Source organism: Colossoma macropomum, unplaced genomic scaffold, assembly GCF_904425465.1.
Source record: "Colossoma macropomum unplaced genomic scaffold, Colossoma_macropomum, whole genome shotgun sequence".
Classification (NCBI taxonomy): Eukaryota; Metazoa; Chordata; class Actinopteri; order Characiformes; family Serrasalmidae; genus Colossoma; species Colossoma macropomum.
Window position 1 is genome coordinate 30,196,543 of NW_023494784.1, and position 13,251 is coordinate 30,209,793.

General features: G+C 36.4%; 1 protein-coding gene across 2 annotated transcripts; it reads left to right on the top strand.

Moving 5' to 3' along the window:
• The first annotated feature begins 79 nt into the window (after positions 1–79).
• On the top strand, positions 80–13,251 carry LOC118806597 (up-regulator of cell proliferation-like). Of its 2 annotated transcripts, none has more exons than XM_036568066.1 (5): positions 80–385; positions 1,807–1,937; positions 4,807–4,878; positions 7,501–7,551; positions 7,754–13,251. In XM_036568066.1, the coding sequence occupies exons 3-5, from the start codon at positions 4,851–4,853 to the stop codon at positions 12,400–12,402; spliced, it is 4,728 nt and encodes a 1,575-aa protein (XP_036423959.1). In that variant the 5' UTR covers positions 80–385; positions 1,807–1,937; positions 4,807–4,850; the 3' UTR covers positions 12,403–13,251. The 2 variants fall into 2 exon arrangements, with proteins under 2 accessions (XP_036423959.1, XP_036423968.1); XM_036568075.1 differs by having other exon boundaries at positions 1,815–1,937.

A 13,251-nucleotide genomic window follows, 5' to 3' on the forward strand; every position in this document is an offset into this window, starting at 1 on the left:
AAATAAAACACACAGTATTCAGACACGAAAGAACTGGCAATAAATCGCGCTGAATGGGAGGAGTATTTAAGGTGTGACTGATTAAGGAGATAAGGTACAGGTGGCTTGATTTTGGAAACAGGGCTAGTACGCGGGAGAGTGAGACCTCTGGTGGCCAGATAGTGAATTGTTGACACTAGTACAGTGGTCTGCTCTCACCACTGCTTTCATGACTTTCACGAGTTCATCTTTCTTTCCAGTTTTGCCGATCTCACTTCTTTTCCCAGCTCCAGTTCCTCTAACACTTGTTTATCACTGCTTCTCCTTGACTCCTGGCTGTTTCTCCTCACACTCTTACCCCATGCTCAGGCTCTGGTTGCTCTTTCCCTGCTGCCATGACAAAAAGGTAATTTCTTTTTTTATTTACATAATTTAATTATAAAATAATTAATGAGACAAAAAACTACATGGCATTTGTGGGCGATTTTGTTTCTCCATCGGAAACAAAAACACTAGTTAGATAATTAGGCTTGAAAAATTTAATATAAAAGTAACTGTATAATATTTTGGTGTTAAAAATTCAGTTACATTACATAATGACACTAACATAACTAAAGTCTATAGTGCAACAATTTTTTTTGTGCTATGCATTATTAGTGACAAGCCAGCAAGACTAATGTCAGCTTCTACATTTTCTTGTCTGATTTTTAATGTACCTCCTGTTAAATGTTTTTGTATGTTCATGTATGTAAACAAAAAACTGTCCTTTCTACACAATAATTTTTTATATCAGTTCTGTTAGATGTCTCTCCACTACAGCTTCACTTTCTGATAGTATTGTGGATCAAGACAGAACAAACGCTGTTAAATGCAGAGCAGCAGTTAAGCAGTAAAAAACACGTGGTCACAAAATTTGTGTAGTATATTTTAGCCCAACAATCAAAGAAAGATTTAATGGAAAAATTGTCTAACTTGTTTTTTATTTGTTAATTTTTGTAATGAGCAACATTACACTGGGGCTTAAGCCCCGAACGTTACCAGTGTCTAATGATTTGTCCGGTCCAGATTTCTTAAAACAGTGTGCTTTACTTAACCACTGCTCTGACTGTAAAAAAAATAAAAAATACATTGCAGCAACCCAAATATCCATCAGGCCCCTCCACTGAGATCCCTTCTCACACTATAACTCTACATGAACGGCCAGTCCCGAAGTCCACACTTCCCGTTTGTTGTTTTGTTTAATTGTACACTAAAATGACATAGGCCTATTTCCAAATGTTTCCAAGTGCAAGGACTCATTAAGACCATGGGTTTGTTGATATGTGTTGTATCTTTGTGGAACAGGCAGCTCCCAGCATTCTTACGATGTCAGCATTCTTACTTAATGTTGTAATTCAGTGGATTCAGTGACACTCAGGGGAAAATCTATGTAGGACAAAATGTGACAACTTTGGAACTTTTTAGTGATTTTCAAAAAACACTTCATTTTCCATGTTTCAGAAGTCTATATCTGAAGCAGCATTTTAGAACCTCACCAAAGCATTGGACTGTGGAATATATCGTTTTTTGGAACTGCCCAGGAGCTCAGCAGAGCTGGGGATTCAGTTCTTATTAGCAGTGATTAAATGTGATAGCCAGTAAATAAAGTGCAGAGCACAGTGAGGTACTGTTAAGTATAGTGAGCTGATTTTCCTCTCATAACAGATAATGTGAAAGCAGTTTTAGTTGGCTATTGAAATGTTGGTTACTCATTGGTCATTGCTTATTTTCTGACAGTTATTCACTGTGGTTTTTTTTTTACTTCCCTCTACATACACATGCTACAAGGACATTAGGTGAAACAATTATGTTGTCTCCCAAAATGGCTAACTAGCCATGCTGGACCACTCAACAGTAATAGAGAAGAGGACGGACAACAGGAGAGTGGATCAGAGAGTGAGAGAGAGGAAGATTAAGAGGTACGGATAGATCCTAATTGGCAAATGTCAACCACCCACAATATTATTAATGATTTGTAAATAAATAAGAAATGATCTGGGTTGTTCAAGGAAAATAGAGTTTGTAAACACTAAAATGTAACCCCCCCCCCAAAAACAAGCCCCACGTTTTGACCGTGTCTCAGTCGTAGTCTCTGCTCAAACCTGTGCTCAGACATTTACTTATTCAAACATTTCTCTATTAGACACAAAATCACTCTTAAATAAGCTGAGAAAATGAGCTATTTGTAGAATGTACAATTAATTTATTTGATTCAAGCTGATTGAACTTTATTTGTTAAAGTTTATATACAAAATATTGGAGTAGAAAATTAAATCAATTTAATTAGACTTTACACTAAATTAATGACTGTAGTGCATTATGCATTATTAATCACAAATCCATATTTCACTGTCTACTTAGTAATTTACCTCCTAATAAACATTCAGTATGTTCATGTCTATGAATAGAAAACTGTCCTTTCTACACAACCAGTCAGTTCTGTTGGATGTAGTTAGGATGAGTTAAATACAATAACTGTGTGGTAGTGAAAGTGCATAGTTTGTTAAACCAACAAGATTAAAAATGAAAAATGTCTACATCAGTTTTTTTTTTTTAAACTATGTCAAAGTCCTTATAGAACTGGATGGCCAGTCTAGCTACATCAGTAGTCAGTGAGAAGAAGTGATAGAGGAACTGGAATTGGCAGATGTAAGATCAGTAAAACAGGGATGACAGAGAAATTGCAAAAGGGAGAAGAGGTGATAAAGCACAACATTGTGTGGCAGTGCTTCTAGAGGTTAAGTATGCATGTCAAATATATTTAACCTAAATCCACTTAGTGTTATGCACATTGTTCAGCATGCTTATGATTATGATCAAAGTGTGAACACAAGTTTAGCTTTGAGCAGAGAGGTACTTACAGACTTTCATTCAAAATTTTAGATAAACAGAGGGGTGATTATACTCAAAGTCACCTAGTCCCTTCCATGGATTTACATGATTTTGTTTCAATTATGAATTTTTCAATTTGCCCCAACAGATTCTAAGTCAATATAGAAGTACATAAGAAGCAAATATAAAATAAAATGTAATATGTATTGGGCTTAAAATAAAAATTCGAATTCAATAGTCATTTTAATGTACATTTAATTTACATAGAGATTTTGAATGCTTTATACATAGCTTTATTGAAATAAACATGTATTTCCAGACCTGTTTGGTTATGCTTTATGTGATTATGCTACAGTATTGTCAAAATAAAGCTTGTCCTGCTTGCGGCTTTACCAGCAAGCCAATTGGCTTTCTTTTGTATAAGAGTGGGACTTTTTCCTTAAACAGACACTATGTTAGGCATTATGAGCTTTCCCATTCATTTACCAACAAGGGACCTGTCTCCTCCATTATAATGTCTCTGGCTGAAGTTAGTATGTCAAAATGTCAAAAAAAGGTATTGAGCATTGAGCAAAGGTATTGAGCACTCACTATTGCTATGGGGAAAATGCCACCATTCATAGTTTTTCTCCCTTATGTATGATTTGTTTAATACACACTTTTATTAACAACAAAAGGGGAAAGAAGATGATGAAGTAAGAGAAATATATTCATTAAGAAGTAATATTTATCCACTGAGCATTATAATAGAGCAAACAAACCATGAGCAACCTTGAGCTCTTGAAAGGAGGCTTTGGGCTGCATTCACAAGAACATTTTGATATCAGTCAATAAAACACATCAGTGGGCATTGATTTTAACAAGACAGTGCTTGAAAAATGTGAATTATGTCCTGTTGTCCTGAAAAAGTTTTTATTTTTTATTTTAGTTTTTATTATTATTCACTTTATTTTATGAAAAAGAACAGCAACTGCCTGTAGTTTTTAAGGTTTGAAGGAGTTTCTCATTCACATTGATCTCAGCCCACAAACACACCCACAGCAATCCAGCAACATGTGCCAATGTAATTTTTTTACAAATATCAAAAATGTTTTGTGAATGTTTTGTGGCCTTATTGTTCATGTCCTCTTGCAAACTTGCTGCATCCTATTCTTTTCAAAGGAGAGCTTGCAGGATCCCTGCAGTGCAATGAGACGTGCTTTGCCATTCTGTATAAAAGTTCAGCAGAATTTTGCACTGCATTTAGCCAGTCAGGCAACATTTGTGAGCTAAGTATTTCCTTATATAGCAATGTCTCATGAATACATCTTCATTTTATAAGTAGCTTGAGTGCCACTGATAGATAATGCCTATTTCCAACAAGTTTTTATGTCATGTTACAAAGGCAACCCATCGCTGGGTTTAATAGTACTTATAGCTAAAAATGAAAAGTAATATATACTGAACTTTTCAGCTAATTATTTCAGCTAGATATTTGAGTTAAATATTTAATTTTATTGGAGTTTTGAGATATGTGTGCATATGTGTATCTTGGCCACTGTAAAAAATAAATAAATAATATATATATATATATATATATATATATATATATATATATATATATATATATATTGGGAAAGGAACAGAAATAGGTGGGTAACGTACCAGAGGTGTAAAATAACGAAAATATCAATATTTATAGATCATTTTGTCTCAATTTTTTATCTTAGCTCTACTATTAGGACATTTGAAGTTGCATTATCTTGTATTTTGTATATATCAAATTAGTGTTCTGTTCCAGAATAGTTAAGAATGATTACATTGTCAGATTTATTGTTCATTTCTGTTGTTTGCTTATGCTCTCTGTACATGTTTGTAGCTCTGATTTGATCTCGGCAGTCAATGAAAGTTAATTAAATACTTAAAAATCAGTTAAAATAGATTAATTCTTAATTATGTTATACTTTCTTTTTACAGATATATGTGAAGTGCTATAACATTAACAGGACCTGATAAGAGACATGGCCTCCTTGACAGAAGATGATGAAAGTATGAACTGTACTCTGCCTTTTGCAGTATCAATATTTGATCAATATTCTAAAAATCACTAACACCTAAATAGTTTTAATTACTAGAAAAGGGCTTATTTTCTCAAAGTATCTTAAAACAGCATTCAGATTTTTTTAATGTCCTTAGATTATGAATTTTACTTGTTAATAAATGACTAATTCTAGCAAGCAAATAGATGGTTTCAGGCATACTGACATGATATGATGATATGATATGACATTTCCATCAACTCAATCAACATTCTTTTGAATTCTGTGGAAACCATAGCAGTTAGCTACATGTATGCATTGGCAAAGTAGTAGCATTATGCCCCATAAGGGCTTTGTGCCTCAATGAGGTTTTGCTTTAATCTCAATTATTAGCACTTTTCATAGCCTAAACTTTTTTTGATAACATAGTTTTAAAAAATATTGTCACCCCCATTATTAATATTCAGTGCAGCCTCCCCTGCTGAGAATAACAGAACTGAGTTGCTTTCTATAATGCAATTTACTTGATATTCTTGGGTCTTGAGTCAAAGGTTTTTCAACTGAGTTAAAATCTAGAGACTGAGAGGGCCATTGCAAAAGTTTGATTCTGATTTTCCTCCAACCATTTCTGTGTGGATTTGATGTTTGTTTTGGGTCATTATCTTGCTGAAAGGTCTACCTACAGCCAGGTTTCAGCTTTTTGGCAGAGGCAGACAGATTTTGGGCTAAAATCTCCTGCTATTTAGAGGAATTAATTATGGCACTGATTTTCACAACAGCTTCTGAACCACTAGCAGTAAAACAGCCCACAACCATCAGTGACCCACCACCATATTTGACAGTGAGTGTCAGGTGCTATTCACTGTATGCAGTCATTTTTATCACCAACCATGATCATGGTGTGCATAACCAGAAAGTCTCATCTGACTTCATCACACAATTCCATTTATACTAATTTTGCAAAGTTCAGGTGCTGCATTTCTGTCTTGCCCTTAGGAAAGCCTTATTTTGTGGAACTTCCAAACAGCTTCTGGTCATAGATGGCCAGTGCATTTTAAAATTTGAAACCCCAAGATTCAACTAAGTGGTGCAGTTCTGAAACTGTGATCTTTGGGTTCCTCTTTGCAGTTCTTACCATCCTCCTCACTATATGTGGAGGCAGTATGCTCATGTATCCTATTCCTGGCAAATTTTCAACTGTTCTATGCTTTTCAGCATCCTGACTGTGTTCATCAGTAATTTCAAAAGACAACTAATCTTTTATAACCATTTCCTAATCAAAATTCCTTTGGTTTTATTTAAAATATTCTTTAGAGGTACATATAATGTTGCCCCACATGTTATTTGAAACAATACACTATTCTTAAAATAAAATAGCACTCTGGTAGGAATGATTTACATTAGATAAATGGAAATCATTAGATAAATGTTAAATTATTATTTGTTTATTTTATATGAATATACAATGATGTGCAAATCATTTAAACCCTATATTTAATTGGAAATAATACAACAAAAACATATCAAATGTTAAAACTAAAGAAATGTATTATTTTCTTTGTTAAATATATGCCTGCTTCAAATTTGATGTCAACAACACATTGAAAAAGACTGGTAATGCTAAAAAAGCACCTGGTGGAACATCTCACAACTATTTAGGTTCATTGGCAACAGGTCAGCAACATTCAAAGATTCAGAGAATCCCGAGAAATCTCTGTATGCAAGGGACAAGGCTGACAACCAATATTGACTGGCCATAATCTTCTGGCTCTCATGAAGCACTGCATGGAAAACAGACACTATTTTGTAGTGGAAGTCACTGCATGGGCTCAGAAACACTTCAGAAAACCATTGCCTGTAACACAGTTCGTTGCTGCATCCACAAATACAAGTTAAAATGCTACCGTGCAAAAAAGAAACAGGATCCAGAAACGCTTCCACCTTCTCTGGGCTCGAGCTCATTTAAGATGGATCAAGGCAAAGTGGAAAAGTGTCCCGTAGCCTGACAAATATATTACAACATGCAACACAGCGCACTGTTAGAAATACAGGTACTGTGCAGGTACATTTTTTTTCAAGGTACACGAACAATGTAAATGTACCCTGAAAGGCACAACAGTGGTTTTAATGTCCAATTGTGTAAGCTTTTCCCAGGTGAAAAATAAATATTTGTACCTTTTCATAACTTAATGTTTTAAAACAACAATAAAATTAAAAGCCTAGAGACAAGATGGGGTTTGTGGGGTTAACACAACTTAGAAAATATAATTTCAATGGATTATGGTACAATTATGTTCCCTGACTAAAGGTACTGAGATGTACCCTTGAGGATACCACCCCAGTGACAAGAATGACAGCTTCGTACCTTTATTTATGACAGTGTGATAAACATGCTCCTGTCTCAACTTTTTTGAAATAGTTGCTGGCATCAAATTCAAATATATTTAAAAAAACCCCAAAAAAAACAGTAAAATGTCTCACTTTCAACATGTTGTCTTTGTTATTTTCTCAGTTAAATATAAAGTTTATTGATTTGCACATCATTGCAATCTGTTTTTATTTACATTTTGCACAGCATCCCAACTTTTTGGAAACAGGGTTGTAATTAAATGCTTTTTTGTATTGTTTCTAGTACAAGACCAAGGGTCAAAGTCTCCACAGCACCATGAAGAGCAGAACCAAGGTGAGTTCATAGTAATACACTACATGGCCAAAAGTATGTGAATACTCTTTATAATTAGTAGGCTAAAACAGAGCAATGAGTTATTTCAGCCACATTCATTGCTATTTTTTCATGACATTTCAAACAATGGCAATTGCAAGCTGTCATTTTCAGAACCTCAGCCAGCTGCTTAGAGAAGCCCTTGGTTGTTTTTTCTTTTCAGACTCCCTTCATGCATTTTTGCACACACTGGGACTTGAAGAATATTTCCCAAATAAACTTTCGCTCAGATCCTTGCAAGAGATCAACAAGGATAGCCTGTCTGATAAAGAGGTTGACTCACTGCAAACAATACCATGGGCTTTTCTGAGGAAACTACTGATGGCTAACAGCAAATCAAGGACTTCAGTCTGTGCAAGTGAAAATGATGAAACAAATGACTTGTTTTCTGAGAGCGATACAGACGTCAGCCCTAATACCCTAGATCTTATTGTTGCCATCTATGCCTGTGCAGACAGTTTCCTCCTGCAAGAAATGACCCTTAAGATGTCCATGTGTCAATTTGCAGTGCCCTTTCTGTTACCCTGTGGTAGACAGAATCAGTGCACTCTTATGTTATGGGCTCTAAGAGGTATCCTGAAAGAGTGGCGTCCCCATTCAATGTCTGAAAGTAAAGGGTTTGTTGAAGAGAGTGCAGTTTGTGCGAAAATACCTCTGGTGTCGTTTGTCAGGCTAAGAAACTGTAGCTTGTCAAAGTCCCAAGTTATGAACTGCTTACTCAGTGAATCGCAGCAGCACCATGATTTCTTTTGTCACCGAGACATGAAAGGAGGATGTCGCCCCAGGAAGATTGCCAATGGTATGGTTGAAATGTGCTGGTATCTGCCAGGTGGGAACACGACCATTGACATCTTCCCTGAGCCAGTGGCCATTGCTAATTTAAAAGGGGATGTTGGTGCTTTTGAAACACAGTTTGCTTTCCTTACTCAAGTGTCAAATGCAATTTTTGTGTTCCTGGACAAGTTTGAAGAAAGAGAGCAACAGATGTTTGTCTCTTCACAACAAATGAATTCAAAATTATTCTTTGTTGTGAATTATCAGAGAGACACAAATCCAGATGTGAAGTCATCAATTCAAACAGTGATGGATGCCCTCAAGTTGACCAAAGAGGACATCATTGTGAAAAGTCAGAATGTCAATATGGCAAAGCTTGCAGACATGATCTGTTCTACCATTAAGAAATCCCTCAGTGAGAACTCTCCATCCTTAGATATTGAGTCCATGTCAAAGACGGCTCAGGAATTTCAAATATCTGTGGATGAACTTAACAGCGAAGCCTCCAGCTCAGCAGAGCAAGCAGCACAGAATATTATGAAAGGCATTGGAGTTCGTGAAATTGTTGTCTATAAGAAGAACCAGCTGCCATTGCAAGGTGAAAACTGGAAAAAACTGTCTCAGATAGAAAAAGAGGAATGCAGGTTACAAACTGCAGGAGATACAAAGCTGGAGGAATACAAAGCCCAACTTCAGGAGGAAATAAAATTTATTCAGAAGACACAAAGTAAGTACAAGATCACATCAGGAATGTCAGAGTTTATAAATGCAGTGACAACTAATGACTCCATTGAGAGGGCTTTCTTTCTCAAATGGATGGGGTACAAGCTGGACATGCGTTCACGTAAGTACCTGTCATCCCTTCGATATGATTTTAAAGAACACTGTCAACAAAAAGACAAAGACTCCTTGGCCAAAATAGACCAGCAACTTCTGGACAGCTCTCTTGGCTTAGAACATTACATGAGAGAGATGGGACATATTTATGAGGCTTCACTTGGTTCAAGCCAAAGATTGGATAAACTCCCCACAGTGGCTGCTGAGCTCCTGCAGGAAGGGTTTCCTCTTGAACTGCTGGATGGAGATGCATCCAGTATTCCAGAAAAATGGATAAATGATGTTCTAATGGAGCTTCACAGGATGGTTGGGCAGAGGAGTCGTCTGTTGGTCCTGACAGTGTTAGGGGTTCAAAGCACAGGCAAATCAACACTGCTCAACACCATGTTTGGAGTCCAGTTTGCAGTTAGCAGTGGTCGGTGCACTCGTGGAGCTTACATGCTCTTACTGCCATTGGGAGAGGATCTCAGGACAGAGCTGTCATGTGACTATATCCTCTTAATTGATACAGAGGGTTTGAAATCAGCAGATCTCGCCCAACTTGATAACAGTTATGAGCATGACAATCAACTAGCCACATTCGTGATTGGCCTTAGTGATGTAACCATCATCAATATTGCAATGGAGAATTTCACAGAGATGAAAGATATTTTGCAGATAGCAGTGCATGCTTTTTTACGAATGAGGGAACTTGGTAAAAAACCAATTTGTCACTTTGTTCACCAGAATGTTGCTGGTGTATCAGCACATAACAAGTTAAGGACAGAGAGACAGCATCTCCTGGAACACCTGAATGAAATGACACAGATTGCAGCCACAATGGAGAAGAAAACAGGTATCAACAAATTCACTGATGTTTTGGATTATGACATGGAGTTGAATAACTGGTATATACCAGGTTTATGGAATGGCACTCCTCCAATGGCACCTGTTAATACAGGCTACAGCGTTGCTGTTTTTGATTTCAAGAAAAACATGTTAAAAACCCAGAAAGAAAGAAACGGTGAACCGTTCTTCAATATCCCACAATTCCTGGAATGGATGAGAAGCATGTGGAGGGCAGTGAAGTTTGAGAACTTCATTTTCAGCTTTCAAAACACCTTGGTTGCCCATGCATATGAGAATCTTTGCAAAGAATTTTCAGAATGGGAGTGGTCTTTCAAAAGGCACATCTACTCCTGGCTTGAGAGTGCAACAATACAAATATCAAATGCAGAAGGCAGTGTGCAAACAGTCAAAGGGATTGTTGAAGCACTTAATACAGATGCAAAAAAACAGATTGCCACCCAGGAGAAGGAAATGAAAGACAAATTGAAAAAATACTACAAAAGAAAAGATCAGCATGTAGGTTTGGTGGAGAGGTACAAACATGATTTCATTAAAAACATCAACAGCCTTCAGACAGAAATGCAAAACACAGTGAAAAACAAATTAGATGTTGGCCTTCAGTTAAAAATCGACATGACAAAAGTAAAGGACCTTCGCAGGAAACAGGCTGCTATGATAGAGGACCAAGTGCTGCAGCTTCTGAAAAACTGCAAAGGTAGAAAAGATGAGTTGTCTGATGAGGATTTGAAGACTGACTTCGAGAGCATGTGGAAAACAACCATAGTCAACATTTCAGGCTTGGAAGAAAGGGATATTCCTTCTGAAATAATGAAGGAACTGCATTCAAGTTTGTACCACAGAAAGCTCACTGAACACATGGAGAATGTTAAAGATTTAACAGAGTATGGGCTTGACAAATTCAAGGTCAAAGCAAAAAAACACTTCTCATCACCAGAAAAGAATGTTTTCTCCAGGAGAAATCTAAAGCAAAATATTCAGAACATTGCAGATACTGCCATTCAGAACTGCAGCAGAATGATTGAAGAATCTGCAAAGTCCAAAAGTGATTACCAGAATTTTCTCATTAAAGATCTTATTGGGAAAATTGATGAATACATCAAAAGTGTAAATTCCAAAACAAACATCACATTTGAGGTTGACCTGAAGCTTTACATTTGTGGCATTGCATCTCGGAAATTCCTCGGAATGCACAGGAGATTCCTTGCTGAAAAAGATCCACTGAAACATTTAGAGGCAAGTAAGGGTCAATATCTGTCTGATTTCATTGATTTATACAGACGTAAAGATCAGTGTCAGAGGAAAGCTCAAGACTTCATCCAGCTGTGTCTCAAACCAGCGGTGACAGAGCACATCAACCAGTCCATCGGAACTGATATAGTTGATGAAATTTTGAATAGCAAATACTCAACTGAATATGGCTCACGTTCATACTTTCAGTATAACATCTTAAATGAGCTTCTGGAAAAAGAAGAATTCAAAGAATTTGTCAGATATATTCGGAATTATGAGATTTATGTCAAAGACTGGATACATGAGCATAACGTTCAGTGCTTCTCAAAGGACTTATCTCTGCGCAAATTAAAAACAAAGAAGCTGGACTTAATAGTTGAAAAGATTGATGAAGCAGTGAAAGCTTCTCAGTTTGGAGATGATGGTTGTCCTTTGCCCAATGATACTGAAAGCACTGCAGTACTGATTCAGAATCTTTGCAAAGCTCTCAGCAAAGTCATCTCCATCCCCATGGACACAGTGGATAGAGTCCTCTTTCAAAACACAAGTCTGTGTACTCCATTCACCAAAAATCTCCTAGAGTGTTTGAATGATTTAAAGAGGCAACTAGAAGAGGAGATAGCAAATTCATCTGATATCACTGAAACGCTGAACAGTGTGTCTGTCAAACCACAAAATGAGCTCTTCGAGAGAGTGTTTGGTTGTGGGAAGCAATGTCCCTTCTGCAAAGCACCATGTGAAGCAGGAGGAAAAGACCATCGCCAGCACCATGCAGCTGTGCATCGGCCACAGGGACTGGGTGGCTATAGATCTGTGACAACTAATATCCTATGTGAGGAGGTTTGTACATCTAGTGTACATGGCAAAGGGACTTTTAAAAATCATGAAACAAATTTTCAGCGTCATCCTTATAAAGACTACCACACCTACTACCCAGACTGGCTCATTCCACCAGACAGAACTATAGAGGCCTCAGACTACTGGAAGTATGTGCTTGTGAAATACAATGACAAGTTTGCTGAAGAGTACAAAGCAAAGCCTGCTGTGTTTCCCAGTGCATGGAACAAAATTGATAAAGTCCAGGCTCTTGAGGGTCTGAAATCAGCATTCAGCATTAAATGATATAAAGCTACTACCAGAATGATTTATTTTATCAGAAAAAGGAAAAAATGTTTGGATTCGGGTGAGTTGTCACAATTAATTTCAAAGCACAACAGTTATAGCTCAGTTCAATAAAATCAGTTAAAGATCAGCATCAGAGGAAAGCTCAAAATTTCGTCTCAGACCAACAATGACTAGGTATATCTGTCCTTTAAAACTGATATATTAGACACAATTTAGAGTAGCAAATACATTAGAATATGGCTGGAGAATTATTGATTGAATGAGAAAAAAACAGATTTGAGCCAACAGTGTGATTCTTGTGGCTGTTCTTAAAAAACGTTAGATATATTGTAGATTTTTTGTTATGAAAGACTTATTTTTAAATAGCTGGATAAGCATTTTGATAATTTATATTTCCTGTATTTGCAGTGCTCAGAATCTGAATCAGAATCTTTTTTTTACAAAGCTGTACAAGAAATGTTGATTTTTTTTTACTATTATTATGATTAATGTATTACAATATATTGTATGATGCTATCTGTGTATTAATCACATTATAATTTAAAATGTGTCATCTTTGTAAGGATTCTCTTATTATAATCAAAACTGGCATAAAACAGTTGACATTAAATGTGTTTTATGTGATATGCTAAATAAGCCATATATAATTTACGTGTACTATTCTGTACTGAACGTTTGTGCACTGCAGTTCAAATCATATTCACATGTGGCATCAATGTCTAACAAAACAGCGGGGATACTTACAGTGCCCTTCATGAATATCGGCACCCCTGGAAACATGCACAAAATGGCTGTAAAAACATTCTTCATTGCAAAAATCTAACAATTACTGAAAGGAAAAAAAAA

Coding starts and splice junctions, on each gene's coding strand:
- LOC118806597 (XM_036568066.1), top strand. CDS start 4,851: ATGGCCTCCTTGACAGAAGATGATGAAA. Junction 4,879..7,500: donor CTTGACAGAAGATGATGAAA/GTATGAACTGTA, acceptor TATTGTTTCTAG/TACAAGACCAAGGGTCAAAG. Junction 7,552..7,753: donor CCATGAAGAGCAGAACCAAG/GTGAGTTCATAG, acceptor TTTTCTTTTCAG/ACTCCCTTCATGCATTTTTG.